This window comes from Aspergillus niger (genome assembly GCF_000002855.4).
Source record: "Aspergillus niger supercontig An04".
In the NCBI taxonomy this organism is placed as follows: domain Eukaryota; kingdom Fungi; phylum Ascomycota; class Eurotiomycetes; order Eurotiales; family Aspergillaceae; genus Aspergillus; species Aspergillus niger.
In genome coordinates, this window is record NT_166539.1 from 656,191 (window position 1) to 673,301 (window position 17,111).

General features: G+C 51.2%; 9 protein-coding genes across 9 annotated transcripts; 3 read left to right on the plus strand and 6 right to left on the minus strand.

Moving 5' to 3' along the window:
- Positions 1-318: 318 nt before the first annotated feature.
- An04g02550 (uncharacterized protein) lies at positions 319-2,942 on the minus strand (the record flags this gene model as incomplete). Its single annotated transcript, XM_001401586.3, has 4 exons — positions 319-373; positions 434-2,463; positions 2,521-2,632; positions 2,734-2,942. 4 exons carry the CDS (start codon positions 2,940-2,942, stop codon positions 319-321), a joined length of 2,406 nt encoding a protein of 801 aa, XP_001401623.1.
- Positions 2,943-3,539: 597 nt separating this feature from the next.
- An04g02560 (hypothetical protein) lies at positions 3,540-4,057 on the plus strand (the record flags this gene model as incomplete). The annotated part of the gene is made up of 3 exons (XM_059747375.1): positions 3,540-3,623; positions 3,789-3,947; positions 3,998-4,057. The coding sequence occupies 3 exons, from the start codon at positions 3,540-3,542 to the stop codon at positions 4,055-4,057; spliced, it is 303 nt and encodes a 100-aa protein (XP_059606903.1).
- Positions 4,058-4,248: 191 nt separating this feature from the next.
- An04g02570 (uncharacterized protein) lies at positions 4,249-4,925 on the minus strand (the record flags this gene model as incomplete). The annotated part of the gene is made up of 3 exons (XM_001401588.3): positions 4,249-4,673; positions 4,739-4,809; positions 4,888-4,925. 3 exons carry the CDS (start codon positions 4,923-4,925, stop codon positions 4,249-4,251), a joined length of 534 nt encoding a protein of 177 aa, XP_001401625.1.
- A 1,238-nt stretch (positions 4,926-6,163) lies between these two features.
- On the plus strand, positions 6,164-7,982 carry An04g02580 (uncharacterized protein; the record flags this gene model as incomplete). The annotated part of the gene is made up of 3 exons (XM_001401589.1): positions 6,164-6,346; positions 6,408-6,624; positions 6,685-7,982. The coding sequence occupies 3 exons, from the start codon at positions 6,164-6,166 to the stop codon at positions 7,980-7,982; spliced, it is 1,698 nt and encodes a 565-aa protein (XP_001401626.1).
- Positions 7,983-8,194: 212 nt separating this feature from the next.
- On the minus strand, positions 8,195-9,076 carry An04g02590 (hypothetical protein; the record flags this gene model as incomplete). Its single annotated transcript, XM_059747376.1, has 3 exons — positions 8,195-8,591; positions 8,867-8,927; positions 9,010-9,076. The coding sequence occupies 3 exons, from the start codon at positions 9,074-9,076 to the stop codon at positions 8,195-8,197; spliced, it is 525 nt and encodes a 174-aa protein (XP_059606904.1).
- A 658-nt stretch (positions 9,077-9,734) lies between these two features.
- An04g02600 (uncharacterized protein) lies at positions 9,735-11,431 on the plus strand (the record flags this gene model as incomplete). The annotated part of the gene is made up of 5 exons (XM_059747377.1): positions 9,735-10,512; positions 10,572-10,689; positions 10,776-10,880; positions 10,968-11,360; positions 11,425-11,431. 5 exons carry the CDS (start codon positions 9,735-9,737, stop codon positions 11,429-11,431), a joined length of 1,401 nt encoding a protein of 466 aa, XP_059606905.1.
- A 207-nt stretch (positions 11,432-11,638) lies between these two features.
- On the minus strand, positions 11,639-13,336 carry An04g02610 (uncharacterized protein; the record flags this gene model as incomplete). The annotated part of the gene is made up of 4 exons (XM_001401592.3): positions 11,639-11,750; positions 11,823-13,092; positions 13,162-13,249; positions 13,316-13,336. 4 exons carry the CDS (start codon positions 13,334-13,336, stop codon positions 11,639-11,641), a joined length of 1,491 nt encoding a protein of 496 aa, XP_001401629.3.
- Positions 13,337-13,660: 324 nt separating this feature from the next.
- On the minus strand, positions 13,661-16,096 carry An04g02620 (uncharacterized protein; the record flags this gene model as incomplete). Its single annotated transcript, XM_059747378.1, has 3 exons — positions 13,661-13,837; positions 13,936-14,090; positions 14,221-16,096. The coding sequence occupies 3 exons, from the start codon at positions 16,094-16,096 to the stop codon at positions 13,661-13,663; spliced, it is 2,208 nt and encodes a 735-aa protein (XP_059606906.1).
- Positions 16,097-16,850: 754 nt separating this feature from the next.
- Positions 16,851-17,111, minus strand: An04g02630 (uncharacterized protein; the record flags this gene model as incomplete). The annotated part of the gene is made up of 1 exon (XM_059747379.1): positions 16,851-17,111. A coding segment is annotated over one exon (261 nt), but the record flags the coding sequence as incomplete, so codon positions are not given.

Consider the following 17,111-nt stretch of genomic DNA (forward strand, 5'->3'; position numbering starts at 1 on the left):
CCACCAACCCAGCCACATGGTACTGACTGAAAACTTTCCGACGCCCACAGGGCCCGTCTAGATTGCTTGATAAATAATACATGGCGCCAAATTATCTAAACATAATGAGAACATCGTCTTCGTAGTGAAATACACGCCGAGAAGGTAAGAGGTAGGAGGGAGGATAGAGCGCGGGTGGGATATTGCAGGTTCAAGGGCCCCGAAAGGAGACGTAATGGGCATGCTCTTGAATTGCATCATTGGCGTGGGGTAGCTTCAAGAGGTGGGTCTACCTCCGTGAAGCTTTTCCAAGCATCGAGCCACAGGGTTGCAACAGGCTTATTTCTTGTGTCTGTCGGCCTGGGCCTTCTGGTACTTGGCGATGAGGTCCTTCCTGTAAGTGGATTCTTATTAGTATCGGCTTCATGAAATGCGCGGGGACAAGGCGACTTACTGGAGGTGAGGAGGCGCCCTCTCGTAGTGGCTGAACTCCATGGTGTATTCACCCTTACCCTGGGTAGCCGCACGCAGGTGGGAACTGATACCGAACATGCCGTTCAGACTGCAGTCGGCATACACGGTGAACTCATCAACACCGACCTCAGAGTCGTTGATCGTGGCATTACGCTTGTTCAAGAGAGCGATAACGTCACCCTGGAACTCAGACGGGGCCGTCACGACAGTCTTCATGATAGGCTCGAGGACAGCAGGGTTACTCTCCTTGAAAGCCTTGCGGAACGCCTGCTGGGTGGCGTTCTTGAAGGCCATTTCGGACGAATCAGTCATGTGAGTAGCACCATCATTGATGACCATCTTGGTACCAAGGACCTTGTGTCCAATGAGAGGACCCTTGTCACAAGACAAGTGGAATCCCTTCTCACAAGCGAAGAGGAACTTCTCGGAAATACTTCCACCAACAATCTGTTCCTCGAACACGTTCTCGCCCAGGTTGCCCGTCGGTTCCATCCAACCAACGACACGGGCATAGTCACCAGGACCACCAGATTGCTTCTTCAGCAGGTGGTCGAACTCGACACGCTCACCAAGGGTCTCACGGTAGGCGACCTGAGGCGGGCCAGTCTCGCAATCGACGCGGTATTCACGGCGCATACGCTCGAGATAAATTTCGAGGTGCAGTTCACCCATACCAGAAATGAGAGTTTGTTCACTCTCCGCATCAAACGTGACACGGAAAGTCGGGTCTTCTCTCTGGAAACGGGCCATGGCCTTGGAGAAGTTGGCACCATCCTTGTTGTTCTTGGGCTTGATAGACAGGGAGATGACGGGTTCAGGAACGAACATGGAGGACATGGTGTAGCCCAGCTGTCCATCAGTGAAGGTGTCACCGGAGGCACACTCAACACCGAAGACGGCACAGATCTCACCAGCTCCGACCTCAGTAACATCCTCCATCTCGTTAGAGTGCATGCGAACAATGCGAGGGATTTTGACCTTCTTGTCGTTGCGTGCATTGTAGACGAAAGAACCCTTACGGAGAGTACCTTGGTACACTCGGATATAGGTCAACTGACCGAAGTTGCTCTCTTCCAGCTTGAAAGCAAGACCGACCATGGGCAGAGAGTTGTAGGGGACGAGCTTCACAGAAGCCTCGTTGCGCTTCTTGTCAAGAGCAAGGTTCTGCACTTCGGACGGGTTGGGAAGATAGTCAATGACACCATCCAGCATCGGCTGCACGGACTTGTTCGCCAGTGCAGATCCCATGAAGACAGGGGTGAACTTCAGGTTGATGGTTGCCCGACGGATGGCTTGTCTAATTTGGTCCTCGGTAGGCACTTCCTCCATGAGGAAGATTTCGGCAATCTCGTCATCAACGTCGGCAAGGGTCTCGATAAGCATCTGCCTCCGTTCTTCCGCCAGAGCCTTAACCTTCTCAGGGATCTCATCGGTCTCGAAAAGCTCCTCACCACTGGGCCCACGGTTGTAAATCGCCTTCATGCGAAGCAAATCGACAACGCCCTCGAACTCGTCCTCAGCACCAATGGGCACTTGGACAGCGGCAGCGGGGATCTTGAGCTTCTTGTTGATCTGATCAACAGCCTTGAAGGGGTTGGCACCCATACGGTCCATCTTGTTGACGAAGGAAATTCTGGGAACGTTGTACCGTCTCATCTGGCGGTCAACGGTGATGGTCTGAGATTGGACACCGGAAACAGCACACAAGATCATGACAGCACCATCCAAAACGCGCAGCGCTCTCTCAACTTCGATGGTGAAGTCAATGTGACCCGGAGTATCAATCAAGTTGAGGTGGTACTTCTGTTCCTTGCCCTCGGCGTCCTTCTTCACCCAGTCACAGAAAGTTGCGGCAGACTGGATGGTGATACCCTTTTCACGCTCGAGATCCATGGAGTCCATCTTCGCACCAACGGCATCACGGCCACGGACTTCGTGAATAGCCTTGATACGTCCAGTGTAGAAAAGGACACGCTCGGTACATGTGGTCTTACCACTGTCGATGTGTGCCTAGAATGACTATTAGATGCGGATATTCCAAGCACGTCCTTTTCGCAATGTCCTTACAGCAATACCAATGTTCCGAACACGGGACAGACGGGCTGCTTCGACGGGGTCAAGGTTTTCGATAATGGCCTCTTGCGATAGGGTGTCGGGGTTGGCAGCGGCAGCCTCAAGCCTATGTTTATTGAAAACAACAATCAGTAATTGGCCAAATCAAAGTGCTTGGGACTTCAGAAGGGCAGCTATTGTTATAGACAGAAAGTAGTAGATGCTTACACAGCAGCAGCAGTAGAAGAAGCGTTCCTCCTCTGCTGGAAGTGCTTGCTCAGGGCAGACTGATAAGCCGGAGCCAGAGTAGGTGAACGGAGAACAGCCGTCGAAGCGCATCGCCGAGTCAGGAAGTTCTGGGACTGAAGACGGGCAGAAGATCTGGTCAAACCAGAAACAGCGCGGCATGGCAGCCGCGCAAGAGTAGGAGTCCTCATGATGATCCCCGTGCACACCGAATCTCAATCAAACGTTGGCGCTCTTTGAGTCCCCAAGCGTCTCGATCTTTTCTGCGGCTCCGAAAAAAAGTTCGGGGAAGCCAGGCACGCAGTCACGTGAGTTATACTAGGATTGATTGGCCTCCGCTTCCCCGGGTGCCATTGCAGCCAATGATCTTTGGCTTGATTCTCATCATATTCAAATTTGAGAAGTCTAAAGGGATGTTGTATTGGAAGGTGCTACAATTGTACATGATTCCCGATAAGCTATGTCTATCACCCGAAAAGTGCACCGAAGGGGTGTCTCCTCCGGCGTCGGACCCATCCAGTTTGGTGAAGCCGTGCTCTAGACCTTCAGGTACAGAAACAGCAAAATTGGGTAACTGAATTACCGTCGGTGCCGAAATATTTCATACCAGTACAGCATGGCAGAATCAGTCACCGCCTTATCCTCCGCCACCATCAGTTAATCATCAATCATAGATGCCATCATAAATCATTCATTTCCAGCAATTCCTATAAAAAGTGTACGGCATTAATACTTCTAAGCTACCCGTTTCGGCGACTAGAGGAGCAAATTATATATTTCCCGTCTAGATGCGATCGTCTCTGGGACTTCTGGCTTCTGTATCCCGCAGCCAGCCCTCGAAGCTCAGGAAGCCAACCATTAGCCTTGATCATGTATGTAACCATCGCTAGTCGAGTTGTTCATGCGCTGATATGATCGGTAGTTCATCCAAAGGCAGCGAGTTATCTCTCTATGGCGTGAGATTGTGCGAGCGCTCAATAGTCAGTTCCCATCTATACGATTTCTAACAATCATGTACCATGCTGATGAGGTTGCAGAAATACCCAGCTCGTCCACCAAGGATGAACTGCACAGATATGCTCGTGGGGAGTTTGAGCGCAATAGAAACATTACAGACTTGGTATGCCTTCCTTGGTATTCTAGTACAGTATCAGACTGATGAGTACGGACAGCAACACATACGATATCTTATCTCGGTAAGCATCCTGTTTGTTGTTCTATGGACAAGCAGCCTAACTATACATAGACCGGAAAGTCCGAATTTGATATGATGAGGCGGTATATTGACGAGCAAGTTGCAGGCTAAGGAGGGAGATTTCGCCAGGACCAAGCACTAATTAAGATACAGACTGGGGTCCAAAACATGAGCTCGAGGGTTAAGAGATGGAGAGTGATATTTTTTAACAAAAATCGAATGCGTATATGTACAATATCATAGATACCCAGACCAACGTGAGAATCAACTAAGAAACTCAATACCACTTATTTTTGCCGACCTCACTGCCTCGACAACAACTCCTTCACAGCAATTAGTACCCCGATTGACTTCTGTTCGGAAGGCTCAATAGCAGAGCGAGCAGCATCCTGCTCAGGGAACGATTTCTTAGCATTCGCGGCCTCGTTCGCCGCGGCTTCAATAGCCGCGTGACGCTCCCGCCAGCCCCTGTCTTCCTTGTCACGAATCTCCAACTCCCGCAGCCAGGCGTCCCGCTTTTCCTGGCTCTTGCGTGCCTCCACCATCTGCTCGAACTCCCTTCGTTGCTTCCGCTCGCTACCGTAATACATGCCTCCGGCGACCACGGCGATAAGGGTGAAAAACTGGGCGTAGATACGAGCACGGAACATCTTATTCATCTCGACGGAGTCGCCAGCCTTCATCGACCGGTAGGCCCGGTAAAGTGCGTAGGAAGTGGCAGCACATCCTGGCGTTATAGTAAGTTAGCTAAGTTCAAGATATGTGGCGTCCGAGCTTCAATGGCCTGCCTACCTAGCGGGATCAGAGGCTCTTCCTTGAGACGTCTGCGGAACTTTTGGAGCGAAGTCTCCTCTTGGAACTGACTGGAAGAACAAAGATGTTAGGATTAGTTGAACTTCCCGTGTAGGAATTGTATTAGCAAGGAGAGCCCGAATACGTACGGATGTTCTTCGAAAGACGATGGGAGAGGCTCGCTCATCTTGCTAATACAATTACTGTCACCTGCGATCAAGTGTGGCGATCGGCGAGGGGGCTTGGAGGGGCTGGGGCCGCTGGAGCTAGAAGTTGATCAAATCTGCAAGTCGTTAGCCAAAAGTTGCTAGAACTAAGGAGGCAGCCAAAGCTGCACATAAAGGCCGACCTTGATTGAGAAGTAGCTCCCTGTTCGGAGAGAAAAGTAATGCGTTGCGCGTGCACCCGGGCAACATGACGTCGGAAGGAACAAGCGTACAGAGGAGATAATTTTCGTATTATTGAATACAGTATGTTACGCAAAGGCACTGTAAAGCCTTATACCTTCCGTTACTGCTCTATCAGGCCACACTGCGGACAGAGGATCGGATTTGGGTTATGCCTCGAGTCTTCTACACTGTATACCAGGTGCTTCTTTTCTGGGGAAAATAACTCCATGGAACTGAAAGTTTGATTCGCAGATCCTTCAGAAATGGACATGATAATGTAGCTTCGTGAGACACCTGGTCTTGAACATACTATTACCGAGTCAAGTTATCACCGATGATCTTGAATGAATGAAGTCAAAGCATGGATTTCGATGGCAAATCATGTGAATAGTTTCTCCTTTTGCCTATTCCTTCTTTAGGCAAGGTTTTGGGAAAAGCGCACCGGACTTTTATTAACCTTGACAGATGGTTGATCAAGCTTGTGAGACTTGAAGCCTGCCATAGGATAGAATCTGAGCTCATTGGCTGGGAAGAAGCATGTACGTAAAGACTTTCCTATGTTTTCTGGCGGTCGTGCATGGATTCCTTCAGGCCCACTTCAACCATAGATAGCATTACGGGGTAAGTATATGAAGACCGCAATGTCTGAGAAAATATTGAGTTGGCAATTTGTTGCCGCTCCCGCGGAATACTCATGGGAAAATAATGCGAGAATGCCACCTCGATAATAGTTTTGTGAGCCTGCAATGCCCAGATTTAGTCTTGGGTCCTTTGCATGTCATTTTCTTCTTCCTCAACGTAAACCATTTCTCAGTTATTCCCGTCCTGCAGCTTAGGGCTGGAATTGAGGGTTGATGACATAAAACTTTTCCGCTCCGATCACGGAATTCCCCACGGAATACGCTGATTGACTCGGATCTAGTGCCACCGCCGGACTTTTCGTTTGGTTGACTCAGAGGATTTCCGCCGGACTCTGGACTTTGTCTTTGTTCTTATCACATTCAATTCTCTCACATATACCCACAAAGACGCCATAATGCCGGGCGAAGCAACTGAGAACGGCGTTCCGTACCCCGTTTCAACCAAGTTGGACAACCTGACCCTGAACGAGCGTTCGGCTGCTCCGTCTCCCACTTCGGACAAGGTGGATGGTCAAGAGCGATCAACAGTCGATTATGGCATTCCTGACGCCTTCCTGCTTCCCAATGGAACGCCTGACGTGAGTCTATACTGTATCTTTACGCCCTCTATCCAATTACTGATGTGATGCTTCTTTATAGTATCTCCGGTTGATCCTGACGTCCCGTGTCTACGACATTATCGAGGAAACCCCGCTTCACCATGCGGTCAACATCAGCAATCGCCTGGAGTGCCGTGTGCTCCTGAAGAGAGAGGATCTTCTCCCCGTGTTCAGTTTCAAGCTCCGTGGAGCCTACAACAAAATGGCGCACTTGACCCCCGAGCAACGGTGGAAGGGAGTCATTGCGTGCTCAGCAGGTGGGTGGCGTCGGTGTGAAGTAGTCACGGTAACACTAGTCGACTGACATAAACAAAAAGGAAACCATGCGCAGGGCGTCGCTTACTCGGCTCGGAAACTGAAGATCCCCGCCACTATCGTTATGCCATCGGGCACCCCCGCTATCAAGCATCTGAATGTCGCCCGCCTGGGTGGTAGCGTGGTCCTCCACGGGGACGACTTCGACGCAGCTAAGCAAGAAGCATACCGGTTGCAGGAGCAACACGGACTTACCATGATCCCTCCCTTCGATGACCCCTACGTGATCGCTGGCCAAGGAACCATTGGCATGGAGATATTGCGCCAGGCCAATTTGCAGAAGCTAGAAGCTGTCTTCTGTGCCGTCGGTGGAGGAGGTCTGATTGCTGGCATTGGCGTCTACCTTAAGCGCATCGCACCACACGTGAAGATCATTGGCGTTGAGGCCCGCGATGCCAATGCCATGGCACAGTCCCTCGAATCGGGTTCTCGAGTGTTTCTGAAGGATGTGGGCCTGTTCGCAGACGGTGCTGCTGTCAAGTCTGTTGGAGAGGAGAACTATCGCCTTGCACGTGAAGTCATCGATGAGGTCGTTCAGGTCACAACCGATGAGACATGCGCCGCCATCAAGGATGCGTTTGAGGACACACGGTCTATCATTGAACCAGCAGGTGCCCTGGCTCTGGCCGGTCTCAAGAAGTACGCCGTAATGAACCCCAGCCCCGACACGAGCAGGGAGTTGTGCGCTATCGCCTCCGGAGCTAACATGGACTTCGACCGCCTGCGCTTCGTTGCTGAGCGTGCGGCTCTGGGAGAGCGGAAGGAGGCGCTCCTGAGCGTCAGGATCCCCGAGAAGCCAGGCGCTTTCGCAAAGCTTGTCGAGGTTGTTCTTCCTCATGCAGTCACGGCGTTCAGCTACCGTTACGCCCGTGAATCGTCTGCCGATGTTCTGATGGGCATCTCTTTGTCCGCTGCTACTGGTCGGGACGATTTGGCCAAGATTATCAGCCAATTGGTACGAGGTGGCATGGATACGAAGGATCTTAGTGATGACGAGCTGGCGAAGAGACACTTGCGCTTCCTGGTTGGTGGTCGCAGTGAGGTCGCGGATGAACGGTTGTTCATGTTCGAGTTCCCCGAACGTCCGGGTGCTCTTGCTAAGTTCTTGACGACCCTTCGTCCCAACCAGAATATCTCCCTGTTCCACTACCGTAACTATGGTGGTGATGTTGGCAAGGTGCTTGCGGGTATCCAGTGCCCTGAGAACGAGAAGGCCGAGCTGGAGGCTTTCCTCAGCGATCTGGCTTATCCCTTCACTGAACATACCGATTCCCCGACCTACAAGACCTTCCTGAGGTAGAGGAATGACCGACTGTCTTTGCTTTTTCTTTATCAAATTAGATTTCTAGAAAACACAGTGTGGGCCATTGATGGATTTTGCTTGAAATGTTTAGGCGTTCTGTTGGGCATGGGGAAGATAGAATTGTGTACCTAAGTTTGGGGTTTCCTTCGTATATACTCTAATGAAGCATGATACTGACACCATAAATGATTGATATTAGCTATTCCGAACTAATCATCGTCTGGCTGTAGTTTATAGTAGATGCTTCGGAATAGTCGCAGTCTAACATGATTGGTCGGACATCGGATCTCGGCGGTACAGTAACTCCGGCCAGCATTTGCTCCGAAGGGATTCCGAACATTCGAGGAAGAGAGGTGCCAATTTAGCTGTCTCGAGTCTAGATTCCCTCGAGATCCTCCATTCTCTCGCAGATTTTCGGCGGCTATAGAATTACCATCTATCCGCCAACCGACACCATGCTGTCTTTCCGTTCCGTCTTCGGGGCTTCGACCGGTGCCCTCCGTCAAATTCTCCCCTCCTTCTCTCGCCGGTCCGCCGCTCTTGTTTCGCGCCCTTTTTCGCAAATCGCACGCCTTTCCCTTGGCAATGGCCTTCGCCTTTTGCGCTCTGGAAAGCAGACCAACAATGTCGGAGTTGCTAGTGTGGGGTCAACATTGAGACAGGTTGAGCAGGTTCGGGGAATGAAGACTCGCTCATCGGTGAAGCGGTTGTGTGATGGCTGCAAGGTATGCCATGATCTAGTTGGATTGGATTTATTCTCTTTTGTTGGAGAAGTTAGCTTTAGCAGGAGTTTGCGTTTTATCTGTCGGAACGATGCTAATACAGTGAAAATGCAGCCTGTGCGGAGAAAGAACCGCGTCTACATTATCTGGTAAGATCACATCGATGCAAGCTGCAAGTGCACTATAGCATGATCGCTGACATCTTCGTTCTGCAAAATAGCTCCAAGAACCCGAAGCACAAGCAGCGCCAAGGGAAATAGATTGGTGGAAACGATTGTGAGAGCATGAGAGAATGAGCGTACCTTCGAACGAGATTTGCTTGCATTGAACATCAACTGAAGCCGATGGAAGAGCTAGCATTACTTGCATGACCTCTGCCTGATACTGCGACGGCGGTAGTCAAATCGTGGATAGATGTATTGTGGGTATACGGCTACTACTACTGGGTCTCGACATTGGGAAAGCCGCGCATTTGCTATGGGATACGACCAACTCCTTGGTTAGGCGCTTTGTTGCATTGTTTGTACATTAATTGTGTCTATATATTGAAATTCTCTTTCTTCGAATCATTCTTCCCGGGTGAATTGATATCTTGGTGGTTGTTTGAGGGGTCAATTGTACCTCGGATGCGCGGAATTCTCACGCGACACTGCCTGATCCCACGGTTCCATGATCTGCTTGTCTTGCATCCTCGCCTCCTCGACATATGCGGGGTATTCCTCTTCATGATCAGGTTGGAAGCCGTGCTTAAGTCACTGAGCGATCGACTCCGCACAATTTGCATTTCTTCCCGAGGCAGCATGCAAGGGGTGCTCCTAGACTCGTCCATATTCGAATGATGTCAAAGATAGCATTCCACTGATCGTCTAATCGCCATCAGACCCCCTTTAACCACCTGCATCAGCATACCTGAATGAAGTCATTTTCAACGAATCTCAAGCTCTGGAATGTGCAGGCACATGGATGTCGAAACCTGAATAAGTAAACTACGAGCTACACCCTTACTCTAGTGCTCCCAGTCATCGTCATGGTACAGCTCTGGGCAGGAATCGTCTGTCTAGGGTCCATCCCAGCAGCCACTGCGCTGACCGGCTCGTCCGTTTTTTCACACTCACTCATCTCCCAGCAAGTCTTTGACGGCGATAACTTCCTCGAATATGACGGCGTTCGTGGTCCCTACGTGGACCGCATATCATACGGGATTAGTCGGGACCCTCCAGCACAATGCTCCGTTGACCAAGTTATCATGATAAAAAGACATGGTGAACGATATCCCACAACAGGAGAAGGGACTTCCATCGAACAGACCCTGAAGAAAATCAACGACTCCCTTGCAGGCAACTACAGCAGCGGCGATCTAGCATTCCTGGGTAACTGGACCTACTTCGTCCCATCCGACTGCTACGAGGCGGAGACCTCGACAGGGCCCTATGCAGGACTAAATGACGCATACAATCATGGCAAGGCGTACCGCCAACGCTACGGAAACCTCTATAACGAGTCATCCATTCTCCCATTATTCACTGCGGACTTTCAACGAGTCATCAGCACAGCGCAGAAGTTCGGACAAGGATTCCTCGGAAACGAGACCTACGCGACCAAGGCAGCGCTCAATATCATCTCCGAATCCACTGATCAGGGCGCAGATAGTCTGACACCAACATGTCATAAACAGGACGATGATGCACAAAGCATCTGTGGCGATATGCCGTACTATCTGCCTCAGTTCGATGTCGCTGCGGACAGACTGAACGCCCAGTATCAGGGTCTCAACCTAAACTGGACAGATGTATACTCACTTATACGTATATACCCCCACCTTATCTACACTCATTTAAGCCATCCAATCACTGATAATGAACAGTAATGACCGCTTACGAGCTCAACACTCGCTCCTCATCACCCTGGATCGACGTCTTCACCACAGACGAATGGATCAGTTTCGCCCACCTGTGGAACGTCAACTTCTACTACTGTTCAGGGTACGTCTCCCCCCTTCCCCAGCTCCAGCCACACCCTCACAACATCAACACCCAATTACTAACGACAATGATAACGACACCAACAGCCCTGGCAACAAATACACCAGCGCCCTCGGCGCCCTCTACCTAAACGCAACCCTCACCCTCCTCCAACAAGGCCCCTCATCATCCGGCCCTCTCTTCTTCAACTTGTACTACAGTCCCTCTTTCCCCCAGTTCCCCCTTCCCCCTTCCATCCCTCTCCACTAACATATCATAATGAAAAGTGCCCACGACAGCAACATTTCCCCTATAATAACCGCCCTCGGCATCGCCACGCCCGCCACTCCTCTCAATAAAACCCGCATCCCCTTTCCCCCATCCGCCTGGACCGTCCAAAACATAGTCCCGATGGGCGGCCGTCTCATAATAGAGCGAATGAACTGCACTGATTCCGCTCTCGCGCCGGGTGGGGTCTTCGTCCGGTTGGTCCTCAATGAGGCTGTGGTGCCGTTGGAGGAGTGTCAGAGTGGGCCGGGGTTTTCGTGCCCGTTGCAGGAGTATTCGAGTTTCGTGGGACAGTTGCCGAGTTATGTGAGTGAGTGCGAAGTTCCTGAGGATGAGAGCCAGTATTTGGGGTTTTGGTGGGGGTGGAATACTTCCACGGCGGAGAATTTTAGGAAAGGGGCAAGGTGTGGGGGGTTGGCTTAGTTCAGAGTACTACTAGTAGGACTTTTCGTGATGATTGATGTAGAGGGTATGAAGGAGGAGATACTTCAACGTAGTGGTTTGTGTGTGTGTGTGTGTGTGTGTGTGTGTGTGCTACTATGCGTGTGAATGAAAGTTGAAATGATACATTCCGTCATGGCTCCATAATATATATAAAGTACTAGTGCATAAATTGAAGAAACCCCATTCCCAGAAATCCATGAACCAACCAATCTAATACCCCAATTTATTTACCCATGGCCTACTGAAGAGGCTCAATTCCTCCAAAAGTAACACTCTTGACCACCAAGAATTCATCAATACCGTACTTGCTGCCCTCGCGGCCAAAGCCGCTCTGCTTGACACCACCGAACCTATTCAACCAAACAGTTAGCAACATTCAACAACGACAATCTAAGGAACAAACAAAACAAGGGTATACTCACGGCGAAGCAACATCACTAATAAGCCCCGTGTTAACACCCACCATACCGACCTCCAACGCCTCCGCAACACGGAAGATGCGCTTAACATTACTGCTGAAGAAGTAGCCCGCCAGACCAACCTCAGCCTTGTTAGCCAGGTCGACAACTTCTTGTTCCGTCTCGAAGGGGAAAAGTCCCGCGACAGGGCCGAATGTCTCCTCTGAAGCGACAAGCATATCCTTGTTCATCTCCGTGAGGACAGTCAAATCGTAGAAGTTAGGACCAAGGTGAGCGGCCTTCTGACCACCCGTCAGGACCTGCGCGCCCTTGGATACAGCGTCGCGGACGTGTTCGTCGACCTTGTTGACGGCGCGGTCGTGAATAACAGGACCGTGGGTAACGCCTTCTTCGAAGCCAGCACCCAGCTTGAAGCCCTTGACCTTCTCTGCGAAGCGCTTGGCAAATTCATCGTAGATGCCGCGCTGCACGTAGATCCGGTTTGCACAGACGCAGGTCTGTCCAGAGCTACGGAATTTGGAGGCCACAGCGCCGGCGACAGCAGCGTCGAGGTCCTCGACGTCGTCGAAGACGATGAAGGGGGCGTTGCCGCCTAGTTCCCAGGACACCTTTTTGATGGTCGACGAGGATTGCTTCATGAGGAGCTTACCGACGTTGGTGGAGCCGGTGAAGGAGACCTTGCGGACCTCGGGGTGGGTGGTGATGGTTTCGCCGACCTCGGGCGTGTTTTGGGATGCGGTGACGATGTTGACGACGCCCTTGGGGATGCCGGCGCGGTGGGCCAGCTCGGCGAGGGCGTTGGCTGTGAAGGGAGTTTCACCGGGGGTCTTTGCGACGACGGTGCAGCCGGCTGCGAGGGCAGGACCAATCTTCCTGGTGATCATGGCGGCGGGGAAGTTCCAGGGTGTGATGAGACCACAGACGCCGACGGGTTGCTTCAGGGTCATGACCCGGTTGCCGGGGACGGAGGATGGGATGGTGTCACCGTAGATGCGGGGAGCTTCTTCGCTGAACCATTCGAAGAAGCTGGCCGCGTAGTTCACCTCGCCTTTGGCGTCGGTGAGCGGCTTTCCGTTTTCCCAGGTTATCAGGGTGGCTAGGTCGTCGGCATTGTCGATCATGAGCTGGTACCATCTGCGCAGCATGCGGGCGCGCTCGCGGGACAGGGTTGTGCGGAATTTGGGGAAGGCTTCTTTGGCGGCTTGGATGGCCTTCTCGGTGTCTGCGGCGGAGAATTCGGGACATGTTCCGATGAGTTTTCCGGAGGCAGGGTCTGAAAGTAGTCCTGTGATGAGTATAGCTGGTCACTCGGTTTGGTTGTGGAAGGTGGTGCATGGCCTACCGTGGACTTCGAAGGTCTGTCCGGACTGAGCATCTACCCACTCGCCATTGACGTATGCCTTTTGAATGAAGAGGGATTGGTCTTTGAGCTATATAATAGCCAGGACATTAGCAATAATTCTCATGAATGAGAAATGAAAGGCAGAAGCACGAACCGGAGGGACAGTGTAACCCATGGTGGAAACTAGGCGTTTAGTGTGGATAGGAGCAGGAATGGCAAAGGGATAACGAAGGCGCGGTCTCAAGAGCTGCCGGGAAACTGGACGAATAAATCTCTCCATGATTGATGCACTGTAATCTATCACACCCAGCGAGCGGGTCGTGTGGACGAGCAGATCTCCAGCTGCTCTCTCTCGCTCTTCGTTCCGAAGTTCGGTGCGGGGAGACCTCGGTTTGTCTGGGAGGGAATCGTGTTTTTGGATCGGTGTACCACCACTTTCAGCAGTTTGCTATTCAACAGGACTCTAGAGAGATTTCCAATCAATTCCGGACAAGGCCAGCTATTTATTCTCGGAACTAGCAGTGGATTCTAGTGATGGCAATGCGGCGTGAATCTTACCGGCGCCCTTCAAGCGGGGGACCTGCCGGTCACGTGGGTAGACGTCATCCGGAGCTTTCGGTTGCGCCGCCACGGCACTACAGGGTTGCTGTCTGGTGCAAGGGGATTGATGCGTTACCTGGCTATTAATCTATAGTTCTGAGAAAAATTGAGGATGAATTGAAGGCTTTTCAGGCCTTGGGTAACTTTTGCTGCTCTTGTATCTTCATATATTACATTAACGTAAGTAGGATACCATATCGATATGCTATCCCTGGCTTCGGTGACAGTAGCCAATAACCGAATTGCTACACGGCAGCTCCGGAGCACGCACCAATGGGAGAACACTAGACTTCCGAACCTGTAACTGTAATACCCATATATTACGATATCTACAATGCGTATTATCGATCTATACAGCGCCAGTTGGGAGTCATTATTCCCAAGAAATATACACATAAGCCATTTGGCCATATCTGATTAGTCTACCACCATTTCACTCATTATCAACGTCATTCTCACCGCGCGTGCCAGTCGACGATCTGCCATCGCTTCTGGAACGGTAATTCGGATGCATGCGCTTCATATGCAGATTGAGATTCCATGTCCGCGAGAAGCCCTTGCTATGCCTGGAACACGCCCGGATAGGACAGACCAAATCCTGCTTGCGATGTTCTCCTTTGCCTTTTGGTCGGGACCCATCCCCGGCGTCCTCAGGCGCCGTACTGTTGGCTCGCGATGTCGAGCCTCCCTTGGTGGAAGCGGCACGAGAGCGTGGTCGTCTGCTCTGAGAACGGGAGGGTTGTGAAATTTCCGCCTCGGCCTCAGATTCAGGCTCAAGATCAGTCTGAACTTCAAGTTCTGATTCGCTTTCTTCGTATTTCCATATCTTGGTATCGTCGTCTCCTATATCTTGCTTGACCTTCCCTTCTTTGAGGACCTGGAACGTCATATCTTCGCCAAACAAGGCTGCGCATCTCTGTGCTGTTCGCATCACCACGGCTGGCGGCCATCCTATCATGGAGGCGACTCCCAACACCTCACTCCAATCCCGTATCCCGAGGCGAACACGACTGGCGGACCGTCGACGATCACTACCGACGGATCGGCCTCGTGAGCGGGAAGAATGTTGTGACTGTGATCTGTATCTTGAGGTTGCTTGAGAGGAGCTGTGTACGCTTGACTCCGGCCCGCTTGATACATGTGTACTACGAGAACGAGCGTCACTCGATCCGCTCTTAAAGGATGACCGTCGGGTCCGTTTTCTTCCTCTCGATTGACTTCTCGCTCTTTGAGAATTGACTTTTCTCTTCCGAGGTGATGAGCCAGAGATCACACTTTCAGTATCGGTCTGCCAGTCACTTGCGGAGCTGTCATCCGCTGCCACTCCGCCCTTCCGGGCACGATGAAGTCCCATGAGAAGCTCGTCAAACTGCGAGAGTATGTTCCGAGTGAGTGGGCGTAGTTGTCGTCTTGATTTATCGTCATCTGTCTGGACAGCTGGGCGTAATGGAACGCCATCCGCACCTTCGCGCTCGCTTTCCCATGCGGTACTTTCATCCTGCGTCTCGTGTTGAGACGCTGATCTTTTTCTTCGATGGGATGTAAATGGCTTCGACTGATAATCCCATTCCCTGGCCATGAACCTCTCCTTTGCCGTCCGTAACATGAACGCCATGACAGATTCCTCTAGTTCGGCACTTGGTCGAGGATCTGGCTGCATTCTCAGTGTCCAAGCATCGTCGAGACTTTTCCGCACTTCCTCATCCGGTCTAGGCACCTCAGTCGAAGGTAGAGGCCACGCGGTCCAACGCTTCGGAGGAGCAAATGTATCCATCTCATCCAGCAGTTGCTCATTTGTCTCCGTCGCTCGTCTCGCTATCTCTCGCGCCCGGACTCGGAGCGCATAAGCATTGTACAAATGTGCAGCTAGATCTCGGGCTCGAACATCTTCCAGAGCTTGAGCATTCTGTCTATCTTCGGCAGTCAATCTTCTCCACGTAGATTCAGGCCCGCGGAATCTGTTAGGACGGTACGAATGTGCCGAACGGGTCTCTGAATCACGCTGGCGGTCACGCTCAGTCACTTTTTGGAGCATCTGCTGCTGCTGCTGCTGCTGCTTTTTAGGTGACTGAGGAACAGATGCATAGCTGTCCGCATCTGAACCAGATTGCTCATCGTCATTGCTCTCAACGTAAGTAGCGTCCGAGTGATCGTTCTCAATCGGCTCCTCTTCCATGATCACGTCAAGGTCTTCCTGGCTATCTCCGGCCCCAGTTTGGGTTTCTGGGTAGGGTACCAGATCGGCAACATCTTGGCTACTCGGACCTCCGAAAATGGACCTGTATGGTTGCGCTGACTGCGGCGGGCTAAAGCGCGCGCCTGAAAGTGAGGACATGCCTCAGTATTGGTGCTTATAGAGAAGTTGGCTTGATTTTCTGTACATAGGTTGATAGATTAGGGGCCCATGAGGTTCAGGCCCATATGCAGCAAATCCCGCTAGATAGCGACTATCTAGATGGTCGTTCGGTTGATGATCATCAAGACTGGCGGTGTGGCTGCGAGCTTATCTTCGGAAAATAGAGACGCCAATCTATTGCATTTGAGTTTTCATACAGCCAGTAGAATCAGACTTGAACTGTGGACTTCCAAGAAGAGAAATCGGTACTGTTGATGGAAGATTTAATGAATGGTGCGGATCAAGAGGAAAAAGTCGAAAGCACGTGACTTGATACATGTCTACTGGGCATCGCGACAGGCCCACTACTTTCTTTTTACTAACCCCCTGAATCATAACTAGCCATAAGTTGAGCATGAAATAAATAAGATAGAATGCATGTAGTCGATGTGTAATGGTGGTTAGTCTGATCTTGGTACTATGTGAACCGATATCCAATCTTATCCCCATCCAAATCCTCAAAGATTAAACCCATATCGAACCTGAAATGGCTCTTCATTCTACTAGAACCTAGCAGGAATCTTACAGCAGACAGATTTTGGATCAAACGGTAGACGTGTATACTTATTAGACAACACTCTAACTGAATGCTATGGTAAATACAAGATTCAAGACGCCAATATAGGAATGCTTCCAAATCCCAGCAGGATATCATTCTATTGTCACAGAAAAGCCAACTTTTATGTGCCTAACTTCATTTCTGGCCCTCCTTCTCAAGCTTTCTCCTCTTGGACCGCAGCTTGGCAGCCTCCTCAGACTTCTGCTTGTTCGAGTACATCATCTTTTCGAGGAGCTTGCGCTTCTTCCGGCTCATCATCATCTTCTGTCTCTCCAGCTCTTCCTCCTCCTTGCGCTTCTTGGAGGCGATCTTCTTAGCCTGAGCGGACTTCTTCTTGGCTGCTTCGCCAGCACCGCCACCAGACGAGAAGGGAAGACCAGCAGCCTCAGCCTCCAG